The 12,618-nt window shown below is 58.7% G+C and overlaps 2 protein-coding genes across 8 annotated transcripts in view; both read right to left on the bottom strand.

The window, feature by feature from the left end:
* Positions 1-1,563: 1,563 nt before the first annotated feature.
* KREMEN2 (kringle containing transmembrane protein 2) lies at positions 1,564-4,856 on the bottom strand. Of its 2 annotated transcripts, none has more exons than XM_004705814.1 (9): positions 4,763-4,856; positions 4,415-4,589; positions 3,745-3,836; positions 3,477-3,601; positions 3,147-3,300; positions 2,270-2,602; positions 2,063-2,188; positions 1,903-1,981; positions 1,564-1,774 (listed from the first exon to the last, which is right to left on the bottom strand). In XM_004705814.1, exons 1-9 carry the CDS (start codon positions 4,854-4,856, stop codon positions 1,564-1,566), a joined length of 1,389 nt encoding a protein of 462 aa, XP_004705871.1. The 2 variants fall into 2 exon arrangements, with proteins under 2 accessions (XP_004705871.1, XP_004705872.1); XM_004705815.1 differs by having other exon boundaries at positions 3,147-3,183.
* Positions 4,857-7,258: 2,402 nt separating this feature from the next.
* The window catches only part of FLYWCH1 (FLYWCH-type zinc finger 1), a 30,032-nt gene continuing 24,672 nt past the window's right edge, over positions 7,259-12,618 (bottom strand). For 4 of the 6 annotated variants that reach the window (XM_045285968.1, XM_045285969.1, XM_045285964.1 and 1 more), the window contains 2 exons: positions 9,126-9,198; positions 7,259-8,343 (listed from right to left, as the gene is read on the bottom strand). In XM_045285968.1, coding sequence (XP_045141903.1) covers positions 8,317-8,343; positions 9,126-9,198 — 100 coding nt within the window. In that variant the 3' untranslated portion in view covers positions 7,259-8,316. The remainder of the gene's footprint in view (positions 8,344-9,125; positions 9,199-12,618) is intronic. The other 2 variants (XM_045285966.1, XM_045285967.1) reach the window with 1 other exon arrangement.

Here is a 12,618-nt window from a genome sequence, read left to right as displayed (position 1 = left end):
CTACAGGGTCGCTGTGAGTTGGGTTTTTTTTTGTTTTTTCTCAGGCCCTGCGGAAGGCGCGGGCGGCTGAGCGCAGTGTGGGCCGGGCCCCGAGGCAGGCGGACCGCAGGGACTGCGCGCGGCGTTGGCCGGCCGGTCCTGTAGTCGCAGCCCCGCGAACGGGCGCGGCCGGACGCGGGAGGGGACGCCAGGCTCCGCCCCGACTCTCGCTAGGCTCTCGCCCCCGCCAGCTGCAGTGTTTCGCGCGCTAGGCCCCTGACGTCAGCTCGGCCGCGGCCAATCCGCGGGGCGGGACCGCCCAGCTCCTGGTCCCTTGGCAATGTATAGGCGATCCGGGTCTCCTTGGCCTGGGGGACTCTCGGTTGGTGACCCGCCGTTCCAGTTCCCAGGGCCCCCCCCTCTGGAGCGACCCTGGCGCTTCACGTCCCCCGCCCCCCCAGCAATGTGCGCCCAGGTATCCTCGCTAGCTCCAAGTTGCCATCCCCTTGGCCGCCCACTCTACCAGCCACAGCATCAACATTCAGCCCCTTCGCCCAACCCTGCCCCAGGCTCTGTCCAAGGTGCTGCCGGCCTGGGACATTTCGGGCTGTCCTGGCCAAAGGCTGCGCGCCCCCACTTCCAGGGTCTACCTGTCCAGCCAGCTGCCCAGGCCTCTGCGGCGTGTCCGGCATCCTTGGGACAGGACTGCGCCTTGGACCAGGCTTCTCCGAGCTTGGGCTCCGCTTAACTAGCCCATTTTCACCTACGGGAGACACTTGACCCTGCCTTGGAGGGGAGGGAGAGGCAGGAGGTTCGCAGGCACAGGGGGTATCAGCCAGGACCGCCCCTCGGACACTCGGCCCTGCCTTGGAGGGGAGGGGGAGGCAGGAGGTGTGCGAGGATAGGGGTGTGTGTGCAGTTGGATGTGCTGGAGCAGGTAGGGGAAGTGGAAGGTCACTTCGGCCTGCTCCCCGCCCATGGGAGGCAAGCCCAGGAAGTCACCCCTTCTAATCTGCCCGCTACGGGCCTTCCCCGTCCGCAGGATCCTGCCTACCACCCTACGTGGTCCGCTGCAGTTCCTAGGCCTCCAGGTTTCAAACCACACCCTCTAACCATACCCGGTGCAAGAAACACACATCTTTGATTTTCATGGACACACCCACCCCTGGCCTCCAGCGCCTTATTTACATAGCTCCTCCCCACCGCATAAGAATGTGCCCAAACAAGAAGTAAAATTAGATCTTTATTCAAAGTCTGTAGGTGGTCATTTGGTCGTTTTTGTTGGCCTCTGACCTCTCCCTAAGGGCAGTAGCCAAGGTCCAACGACTGCAGAAACCAGAGATTCCATCCTCACCTGGAGATCGCTGTCGTGCTGGGTACCTGCCACCCTTTTTCCTTTACCATCAGGACCCCAGGGTCAGGCCAAGGTTTCCACATAGCACCAGATACTTCCTGTCCAACTCTGGCCTCTCCGAGATGACCAGAGGCCGAGCTACACATAAGGGGGCAGAAAGCCGAGGTAGTGTGTGGCTCCAGGCTCAGGTGTCACCATTCCGCTTGGAGATGGGTCGCTGAGGTCCGGAGTCAGAGAGCGGAGACGAGGGAGCGAAGGGAACTCTGGCTGGACCCGCTCAGGGGCCGGTAGCCCGCAGCTGTTCCCTCAGCCTGGGGGTCTCCAGGCGGGCAGGGTAGGGCCACCCCTCTTGGCCGACGATACCAGACGGCCCAGCTTCTCCCGGGGCCCCGGGAAGGCCCCAACGTCCTGGGCGCCTTTCCGGGAGCCCACAGACGGCTCCTAGGGAAGGAGCAGATGTTAGCTGAATCTTGAGTCCCTCCCAGCTTCCCGGCTCCCCTGCCATCGCCCGCCTGCCCCAGTCAGAACTCGGACCCCTCGCGGCCTGGGCTCCCCACTAGCGTCTACACCTCCGGCACAGCAGGCGCAGCAGCGAGAGCATCAGCAGAAGCGCCGAGACGAGCGTCACCGAGGAGAAGAGGCGGGTTGCTGCGGGGACAGGGTGGCGTGAGGACAGGCAAAGGGGCTGCACCCCAATTTCCCTCCCCTCTGCCTTACTCTCCGCCTCACCGTCAGTCGCTGCCTCCGAAGCCCAGGGCTGGGGGCTGCAGCTGGCGTTGACCCTGTCTGGGGCCCCAGCGGGAGTCTGGGCCAGACCCTGGGGGGCTGCCTGTCCATCAGGGGTGTCCGGCAGGCCTGCGGAGCTGAGCGTGAGATCGGGCAGCGGGGCCAGAGGGCCAGGGGTGGGGCGGGTGCGGGCGGTGGGGCGGGCCTCACCCCGGTAGCTGATGGCGAAGCCCTGCGCATGGCCGCGCGCATCGCTGCGGAAGGTGACTCTCAGTGCGGGGGCCTGCAGACGCAGGGGCCCAGGCGGCGGGGGCCGGGCGCCGTCGAAGACGCGCAGCAGGCGGCCGGAGGTGGCGTCCCGCAGCTCCAGCCGGTCTCGAGAGTCAGCCAGCTCGAAGAGGCGGAAGGTCAGCTCCAGCGCGACGCCGGACGGGCCTAGGTTCCAGCTGCAGTTCCGGTCCGGTCCGTACTCGTCGGGGAAGTCCGGAGAGTAGATGACTCCCTGAGGCGCCGTCCAGTTACCCTGACAGGAGCCCACGGATACTGGGGACCCGCGGGAGGGGCGGTCAGGGTGCGTCCCACTTAGAATGAATGCCCGCCCCTTCCTTCAAGGCCCCGCTCATTCAATCCTGAAGCTTAGTCCCTCAGGTACGGCCTCAAGATAAAGCCCCGCCCCCAGGCACAAGCCCCACCTCTCACATCAACAGACCCCACCCCCAAGCACAGGCCCTGTCCAATCACTTCTCAGTTACCAGTGTTCAGCAACGCCCCTCGTCTGGCTCCACCCCCAAACCCAGACCTCTCCCAAGACCTTCAGCAGGTCAATCCTCTCTTCGGGTCCCACCCTCCGACCCCACCCAGTCTCGCCTCAAGCCCCGCCCCGTCTCCAGATTGCAGTCTCTTAGAACGACAAGGCTTTCTACTTCCAGAGTTAGTCTTGGAAACCCAAGGGGCATTTCTATCCTACCCTACAGGGTCGCTGTGAGTTGGGTTTTTTTTTGTTTTTTCTCAGGCCCTGCCCTGTCTCAGAATTCCTCTTTCGGGATACCACCCTCTACCTGGGCTTCACCCACAGCTACCAACTCACCTTCATAGATGCCCAGGCGCCCGTCGCCGCCACACAGCTGGCCCGGGTGGCCAAAGCAGATCTGGTCGCAGTCGGTGGCAAGGGCTGGCCGCCCTCGCTCCAGGTCGATTTCGGAGCCACAGAAGCAGGCGTAACCGGCCTCCACCCCCGCCAACTGGGGGCACAGTCAGGGTGACCAAAGGGGCATGGGCTTGGAGCAGAGGTGGGGTTGGGGTCAGAACGGGGAAATTAAACTAAGAGATCAAGAAATCAGGGTCGAGTTGGGCGTCAGAGTTGGTGGGAGTACGGTCCGAGGTTAAGGGTCACTGTCGGGGCGAGCGGGGTCAGCACCTGGTAGCCCTTCAGGCGACAGAAGCGAAGGCACACCTGGACGGTGAGCTTCGTGGAGGTGCCGCTGGGACCACTGAGGGCTGGGGGCGTCCCGGAATCCATGAAGCAGCCCAGGTACCCGGGCACTGAGAAGAGCGCAGTGTCAGGCTCCAGTGCCTGCGAGTGCAGCCCCTCCGCCAGGGCACCCCGCTCCAAGCCCATGCCCCTCTGGTCACCCTGACTGTGACCGCTGCCCCACTGGGGACCCCGGGACGCCCGCTCCACTCACTGTGACAGGTGGGGATGTCACAGTAGCGCCAGTAGATGCCCTCCTCCGTCTCTGCCACGTAGCACCAGGGCTGCACGTCCCCGTCAGGGTTCCTGCGGAGGGCGCAGAGCGCGTGGGATGGGGATAGGGGATGCACCACCCAAGAGCCCCGCCTCCACAGCCTGCGAGCGCCCAGCGGGGTGAGCAGGAGGCTCCTCTGAGCTCGCAGGGCTTCGGAGGGAGCCGCGGGAAGCCAGCCCCTAAAAGGGGTCTGCAAGGGCTGTTTTTAGGTCTCAGCTGTTGCGAAGCCATGCTGTCCTATGAGAGGACTTGGAGGCCCCCCCGGACCATTCTGAGGGCAGAAGTGATCTATGCGGTCTAAGCTTTGAGGTTCAGCAGGGAAGCGTCGCCCTGCCCTGGCCGCCCCAGACAGCAGGTGTGGCGCTAACCTCCCTCCCCTGCCCCCGGCCCCCGCTGGAGGAGCTGGAAGAAGTATGCGAACCCTTCCCCAACTTCAGCGAGGTGGCCTCCCTGGGCCCGGCCTCTCTCTCAGGCCGGCGGGCTGGGATCCAGGACCCTCGCCGTGACTCCGCTCTGCAGGGCGGCGCTGAAACCCCGGGCGCTCAGGTCCCGCCTCTCCCTCTAGGCCCGCCCTCGTCCCCGCCCACCGCGCACAGGCCCCGCCCCTGACCGGCAGAAGTTGTGGGCGCCCAGCCCCCAGCGGCCCTGGGGGTCGCTGGCGCTGCTGAAGCTGTGCTGCTGCGTCTGGTCCCAGAAGAGGCAGGGGCGGCCGGCTCCCTGCGGGCCCGTGTGGTTCTGATGGCCGCGGTAGTCGGCGCCGTTCACCTGGAAGCACTCGGACAGGCCTGCCCGGCAGTGAAGGGCCTGAGCGGTCCGGACAGTCGCCAGGCATCCATCCCTTCCCAGTCTACCCGACCGCCGCCCCACTTGGGACCCCGGGATGCCCAAGGCTCTAGCTCGCCCCTCCCAGCACGGGGGCTGATTGGAGTCAGGTGAGGACCTGGCCACCCACACTCACCTGGGTTGTGCAGGCTCCCTGCCAAGACCCCACGCGGTAGTGGCAGCGGGAGTAAGAGGAGGACGAGGACGCCCTGCAGGACCTGTGTCCCCATCGTCCCAACCCAGGACGCGGCCCGGGCCGCCCTGTGGTCGCTCAGAGGTCTCTCAGGCAGTCTGAGATGTTACCCTGCGTCTGTCTGTTCTTCGTCTCGGAAGGGGGAGTTGCTTGGGGTCTCGGTCCCGGGAGGTGTCTCTCTGGCCCGTCCTTGGAGGAGGGCGCTCTCAGGGTCTCTGGTCCGGGCTGCTGGAGTCCTGCAGTGGCCGCCACACCTGGTCCCTCCCACCGCGCTGCCGCTCTGGGTCCCCTCGCCCAGGTCTCCAGCGAACTGGTGCCTGCCCCCCTCATCTTATGTGGGAGCCCTCCCCTGGCCCCTCCCTTCCCCTGAGGGAGTCCAGGAAGCTCCGCCTGGGATGGGTGCAATGTCGCAGGTCCAGACGTCTTGCCCACCAGTCCCCTCTCCCCCCATCACCCGGAGAAACACAGGAGTCCCAGCTCTGCCTCTCCCCACCACCCCTGCTGGGGTGGCACCCTGTGGCTCTGGGGGGCTGCAGGATCCTTACCGGGACCCACGTCCCCTTGCACCGCAGCCTGCGCCCCACGTGCGCAGGCAGGAGTCACTTGTCCCCAGGAGGTGGAAACTCCTGAGCAGAAGCCGTTCAAGGTCAGGGCCTGCCTGGCGCCTGGGTCCTGACCACAGCACTGGCCTCGCCGCCGCCGCCCCCGAGACAGGCGGGCTGGTGGGCGCGCTTGGCCCAGATGGGCAGGGGCAGCTGGTGTCTGTGGAGGGAGGCAGCTGTGCCCTGTCCCAGCCAGGCCCCTCCTTCGCTCCTCGCCCAGAGACCCTCGCCTAGCCGTGGAATTCCCCAAGCTGCGCCCCCCACCTGGCGGGGAGGGGGAGGGGCAGGCCCAGGCAGGCGTGGGGGGAATTCCCCGCCCCCTCCCCCGGCGGGGCTCCCGGAGTCCTCTGATCTGCCAGCACCGCCTGCCGCCCCCAGGGCTTGGGGGTAGGCCAGCGCAGGTGCGTGGGAGGCGGAGGCGGGGAGGACGCAGCCCAGAACCACCGGGCCCCCACCGTCCAGCTTCCTGACCGTACCTGGCTGATGCCAGACTGTCTGGCCTGCAGACCAGTGTCTCCCCTGCCCGCAACACCCCCAGCAGATGGAGAAGCAGGGTGCTAACGAAGTGGGGCAGCAGGTACCTGCAGTCAGCGCTTCACCCTGAGTCTTGGGGCGGGAGCATCAGGAGGAGGTGGGCTCCTGGGGACTCAGGGCCGCGCCCCGTCCGCTCCTCTGGGAGCCCTCTCCCTCAGCGCCCAGACCGGCCCGGGCTCGCCCGGCCCCCTGAGCACAGGCTGGGAGTCTCCTGACAGAGCCCCCTAATAGGGGGGCGGGGTACCAGGACCTCACATGCATGAAGGGTCTGCTCAGGGAGTGATGGGGGAGTCGCCTTCTGAGTAGCTGAGTGCTGGTCTGACCTGCAGTGGGGGTAGTGGGGGTGGGGGACAGGGGTGTTTGCACAGCAGAGACAGAGGGACTCTGTTGTGCTCAGGCCCTTAGCTCCGGCCAGGGAGGACGGGGGCTCTTTGCAAACTCCTGTCTCATGTCACTCAGGAAACCTCCCGTGTAAGATTTCTTAGACAAGATGGCCTAGTCCATGCACCTTTCCCCCCACTTCTACAAAGTTACCCCCTTAGGCATTACACAAGCATCTAGCTATGCCTTTATGCTCCCTTGGATGCCCTGTGGGTGTCGCTGCCCACTTCCTGCCCCCTTGCAGATGAGAGCCTCAGGCTTACAACCCTCAGCTGCTTACTGAACCTCACCCTTGCTCTAAGAGTACCTGACTCTGAGGTTCAAGTTCTGCCAACGCCTGTGCATGGACGGTGGGGGCTGAAGGGACACCACTCCCATGTCCCTCCCAGGGGGCTAACATCCTCCAGTGGTTTCTCTTTTCAGCCAGAGATGGGCAGGGGTCAATTTAGGGTCACTTCTTGCAATGAGCCCCGTCCTCAATCCTGAGACCCATCTCTGCCCACTCCAGTAAAAAAGCTGGCTGGCCACCTCCACAGTGAGCAAGTTGCTGGTGAGGGTGGAGAGAAAAGGGCCATGGTAGGAGAGTCACTCAGGGCCAGGTCCTCCCATTGGGGCATGCATTTGAGAGGTGGGGAGAATGTGGGGACAGGAGGAGGGGCCAGGCCACTCTGGTCCGACTGTCCCCCAGGAAGGAGCAGGGGCAGACAGCCTTGTCCGTGGGAGCCCTAGTTGGGCGTTGCTGAAACCTTGCCCTCTGCCACGTTGAGTTCTACCCATTGCTTGGCCACTCTGACTTCCTTCAGTTTTTAAATGGGGATACTGTGCACTTTAGGGTCCACCATCTCAGAATGATGCCTGGGAGGGGGGGTAGAGGCAGCCATGGGGCAGAGCAGGTATGGACACACACAACAGCATCCAGTAGTGAGGCTTAATAAAATAGGGTTTATTGCGGGCGGGGAGAGGTGTAAGCAGAGTGGCAGGTAGAGAGGGGGCATGTCCACAGTTGGACAGCGCTGCAGCCAGGGTCTCCTGGGGAACAGCACCCCCCCCCCACCTGTGGGTATCCACAATCATAGGGTGGGTGAGGAAGTCCAAGGTGGAGGCTATGGATTTGAGAGCTAGCAGAAGCCCCTATCACCAAGCTCTCAGTGGCCATCAGCTGGTCCCCTCACAAAGCTACCCATAGTGGGAGGGCAGGTTTATTAACAGTGTACCTTCCAGACAAGCCTCCTCTCAGGCTCAGGATGAATGCGGGCAGCCAGGCAGGGGGGCCACCCCGAGTGGTTGCCTATAACCGTGGGCTGGGATCCACGTGGAACTGCAAGAGGCACACCTGCTGTCAGAGCAAAGGATGCTGGGTGGAACTTAAGTTGGGGGACAGACAAGGAAAGATAGGTGACAGGGGACATGAAGTGCCTCTTGTTTAGTTCCCTGGGAGATGGCAGGGCCTGCAGCTGTACCAGCAGTGTGTCAACCAAGGGTCACAGAGACCCAAGTGGCACTGTCCTGGAGCCACCTCTCCTGGGAGGACAGCTCAGAATGATGGGCAGGAGTGCCAGCGATGTCCACCTTATGGGGCCAGAGCAGGGCCAGGTGGAAAATTCCGCACTTTGAAATATAGGGCTGTTGGGTTGGGAGCAACAGGAGACCAGGGCGTCAGGGCATCACTCAAATCTTTCGTCTGTTGGGTCAGAAGAGCCAGGACTGTTGTGTCCATGCCATAGGCCTCTGCAGGCTGCCAACCCTGAGCATGGTTTTTAAGGGCCTGAGGACACCAGGGAAGCGGTCCTGATGGGTGGCCTCTGGAGGGAAGGTGCTGGCTCTTGATGCCCTTGGGAGCACAGAAAGAAGCAGTTGTCAAGCAGAATCTAACTGGATGGAAGATGCCAATTCCCGTGGATGTCAGCTGTCCTCGATGCCAGGAATCAGCACAGTGCCTCTGCTCTGGCAGGGGAGGAGTTTCTGCGTCATTGCGATTCACTATCCACTTGCACACTCGTCATTTTTCTAGGCACAAAGAAATGTGTGCATGTTATAAAAGTTCAAACATGACAGAAATAGGTTAAAATATAACCATAGATTAGATCATTGTTCAATACCCACACATACAGTCTTTGACTTGAGGCCTTTTCCTTTAACAGAGATGCTTACAGCTATCGATATTCCTCAGAGAACTACTTTAGATGCATCCCATACTTTTGGATGTGCCATGCCTTCATTTTCATTCATGTCAAGTAGTCTCTAATCTCCTTTGTGATTCCTTCATTAGGATCTATTGGCAGTTAGGACCCAGTGGTATTTAGTTCCTAATATTTGTGAGTCTGATTTTTTTTCCTGTTATTGATTCCTTATTCTGTTGTGGCCAGACAACACACTTTATATGCTTTTAGTTCTTTTAATCATGGAGAGGCTCAATCTAGAGCATAGCACACAATCATGAAGAATGTCCCACGTATGTCTGAGAAGAATGTGTGTTTTGACTGTAGCTGTGGCTTCCTTCTTGCTGTATTCTCTCTCTTGAATCAAGGAAATGAGGCTTCCAATTGGTAGCCATATGACTAAGTGAGCCATTTTACAGTGCTCTGTCCTTGGGCCCCCATGAAGTCTTCAGATGACTGTAGTTTCATGAGGCATCTTTTCTTCAACTTCATAAGAGACTCTGAATCAGAACCATCCAGTCTAACCACTCGCAAATCCTTGCCCCAGAGAAACACTGAGAGAAAAATAACTTTGGGCCACTAAGCTTCTGGCTAGCTAATGATGCAGCGTTAGTGAATGAATGCAATTACCCATAGGTCTGCTGGCTTTCTGGTGAACAAGTCTTGAAGGACTGTTGCACTTTTGGTAGAAGTCTTATGTTCTCTGAGAAATGGAGAAGGGAAAAAGAAGGGATGGATTAGTGATCCTTGTCTTGCTGATGGAGACAGAACCAATGATGCTTACCTTGTAAAGGAGGTCTCGAGGCTTTGAGGAAGAAGAAAAGCAGGTGCGGTCATGCTGATGATGGGCACCTTTGGGAGTTCTGGTTGCCTGACAACTACAAACTGGCTGTGCCCGGTTGGAAAAGCTACTTTAGACTATGAGCCCATCTTCAGCCCTCTTATCAAAGGGACTGAGAATCAACTGATTATCAAAGATAATAATGTCAACGAGTACCAATGGCCCTCCATCCCTTCCTCTTCCTGTTTAAGCCACACAGTGGTCTTTTTACTGCAGGGCAGGGTATTATTTGATGGGGCTCTGATAGCCATCGTCTCTCTAATGCCCATCAAAGGACCCTTTCCTGATGCTCCTGGGTCAGAGGAGCGGGTGAAGACAATGAGAGGCGTCCGTGGTGTGTTAACAGGGTTAACTGTGATTGCCATCCTACTGGGTATATAATGAACCATCTCAGAAGCAGGAAGGGCGGATCTCACTACCAACAAGAGAGAAGACTGAGGAACGGGGTGCCTCTTTTGGACCCTGAGATCCCTGCACATGAAGGAAGCCTCCTCGATCCAGGAGACAGCTGTGACCCAGAGGAGCAGCGACAGACAGCAGAATCAGAAGCCAGGGCACGAGGCAGAGCAATGGCGTTCCCAGCTCACAGGGCAGGTAAAACTAGAGTGCTTTGGGGCAGGAGGCTGGCTGGTGGAATGGGGTGCCTCTGGGCACTCAATTAGGAATAGAATGCCCTTAGGGCATCTATTGGTAGCCTTGAAAAAGCTCTGTAACATTGCCTGTTAGCAGGGCAGGGACCAAGTAGCTGAGAGCCAGAGAGAGGCCTGTCTACGGAGAGAAGGAACTGTCCTGACTGAACTGTATCCTGAGCATTTCTCAAATTAATATTAACCTAGTGACTTCTACAATAAGCTTCATGCTTGTGAGTTTGTGTGGGCCCTACAATGACTTCTGGAACCCAGCGGGAAAGTGGAATGCTGTTGGAGAGCACAATTGGTGTCAGGAGTGTGGGATTCATGGCATGCCTCCTCACTGGAAGCATGGAGCTTTGTAAAAGCAAGAAGAGGGGATGGGAAGCAAAACTTTGGATTCTTAGCTGGTTACTTTGGCTGAAGAGAATGTAAAAAAGTGTAAGTTTTGCTGAAGGGGCAAAACTGCCCCAGGAGTGGCTGAGAGCAGGACCCTGGTGAGGCATGATTGACAGGGGGCGGGGCCTGCCCCAGGGGCCTATGGCGACATGCACATTAAGTGGAGACAGTCCAGAGGTGGAGAAGTTTAAAGTTGAGTATTCTTTTAAAAGATCCAGGGTTATTTATCTGACTGCACTAAGGCGCGTGCGTGTTGCTCCTACCCGGTATTGTAAATTGGACCGAGTGTGATGGAGAATTAGTATGATCATGATTACAGAACGTTTGTTGGCCTACCTTGATTGAACATGCTAACAGGGGAGCTAGGAATTACCCAGAAGGAACAGGCTTTATTTGAAGGCAGAGCTAGACTAGGTAGAGTTAGGGGGTTAGGTGGAATCCCGAGTGCCACCCAGAACTGCTGAAAGCACCGGTTAACATTTGAAGGGAAGGCTGGCAGAGGAGAAAGGGACTGTGTGGCTTTTTGAATAATGAGCAAGCAGTTTGCCTTTGGATGCATCAGTGCAGGAAACGTGTGGGCCCCTCCGAGAAAGCCTCCTCCTCGGACTGCCGGTGAGGGAGCCAGTCAGCAGGCAACCTCCTATGCTTGTTAAGGTGACCACCTGGGTCCACATGTTGAGTGGAAGTGGGGGGAAATGGAGCAGTGAGGGGAGATGGGCTGAGTCTGGACATGTTCCATTAGCACCCATTGACCTGGTTCACAGAGGCCACAGGTGAAAGAGCTAAGTGCTGGCTGGTCTGGGGTGACTGGGTTGGGTGAACTCCTGAGCCTATAGGCATGATCTAGCCTTTGGAGTCAGGGTGGGGCGGGTTAGGGCTAAGGAAGAATGAGACGGGGCCAATTGACCAGAAGTGCAGAGAGGTGTGTGTATGATTCCCAGGTTTGCAGTTGATCTAGTGTGGATGGCTAGGGCTGAGATGTCCAGGGCCCAAACTGAAGGAAGAGAGAAACTGGTGTGGCACAGCGAGGTGGTGTAAACTGCTGAAATATGGCGGTTTGCTCTGGAAATTTAATGACTTGACTTTGCTTATGGATGCAGACAGCCAAAGTTCCAGCCAGAAATTGAATTCTACACAAAAAGCACTCAGAGTACTGGGCTGTGTTAAACAAAAAACCCACTGCTACTGAGTGGATTCTGACTCACAGCAACCCTATAAGGTAAGGTAGAACTGGCCCTGTGGGTTTCCACGACTGGAACTCTTGAAGTGGGCAGAAAGCCGGTCTTTCTCCCATGGAGTGGCTTGTGGTTAGCGCCCAATTTGTAACCACTATGAAACCGGGCCTCCTCAGAGTTGTGTTATGCATAGGCAATCTAGGAACTGCATATCAAGTGGGAGGGGATAAAGGCATGAAGTGACTGGCTTACAAGCCTTTCTGGGTGTGCTCACAGTCAAACAAGGGGAGAAGTGGGTGCTTCATGGAGGGAAGGGGGAATGACTGGAAGCACCAGGGATAGCCTGCGCTGCTGTGGGTTACTTAAAGTGGCTCTTCTAGCCACAGTCTCTCTAATTCCCACCAAATGATGGGTCTGGGTCAGAGAAGGTGGGAGAAGACACTGAGAGGATTCAGTTGTGAGTGACGGTTAACAGGGTTAAGTACGACTGCCACCCTGCTGGGTGTGAAGTTCATTACCAGCATGAGAGAAATGCCGGAAGGGAGCACATCACTTGGACCCCAGGATCCCTGTGCATTGAATCTCCTTGTTCAGGAGACAGCTTTGCCACCAGGAGGAGCAACAGCACCAGCAGAACCAGAGTCAGAGCGTGAGATAGATGGTGGACTTCCCAGGCCACAGAGCAAATAAAGTTGAGTGCTTTGGGGCAGGAGGCTGGCTTGTGGAGTGGGTGTCTCTGGACACTTAACTGGGGGAGTCGGGCTTGCTGACCTATGGAGTACTCACTGAGTACTTTGGGCTGAGGATTACAGCAGAGTGGCATGCTTCTTGGGAATTTATTGGCAGCCCCCCAAAGAGCTTTGTAACATTACAAAGCAAGGCAGAGAACAGGTCATGAGGCTTCAGGCCAGGGAAGAGACGGTCCTGAAGGAACAACTACAGTATATTCTGAGCATGGCTCACCTGAATGGCAACTTGCTCACATCCCTAAGAAACCCCCTTGTGTTAACAAACCCAGGGACAAGGGAACAACAAGCGATCCAAATTGGTGAGGAGGTGGGTGTGGGAGACCTGGTAGG

Source organism: Echinops telfairi, unplaced genomic scaffold (assembly GCF_000313985.2).
Source record: "Echinops telfairi isolate 266 unplaced genomic scaffold, ASM31398v2 ScPeMD7_5;HRSCAF=22, whole genome shotgun sequence".
Classification (NCBI taxonomy): Eukaryota; Metazoa; Chordata; class Mammalia; order Afrosoricida; family Tenrecidae; genus Echinops; species Echinops telfairi.
The sequence above is the reverse complement of the archived record's forward strand: the minus strand, read 5'-3'. Positions and strand labels throughout refer to the sequence as shown.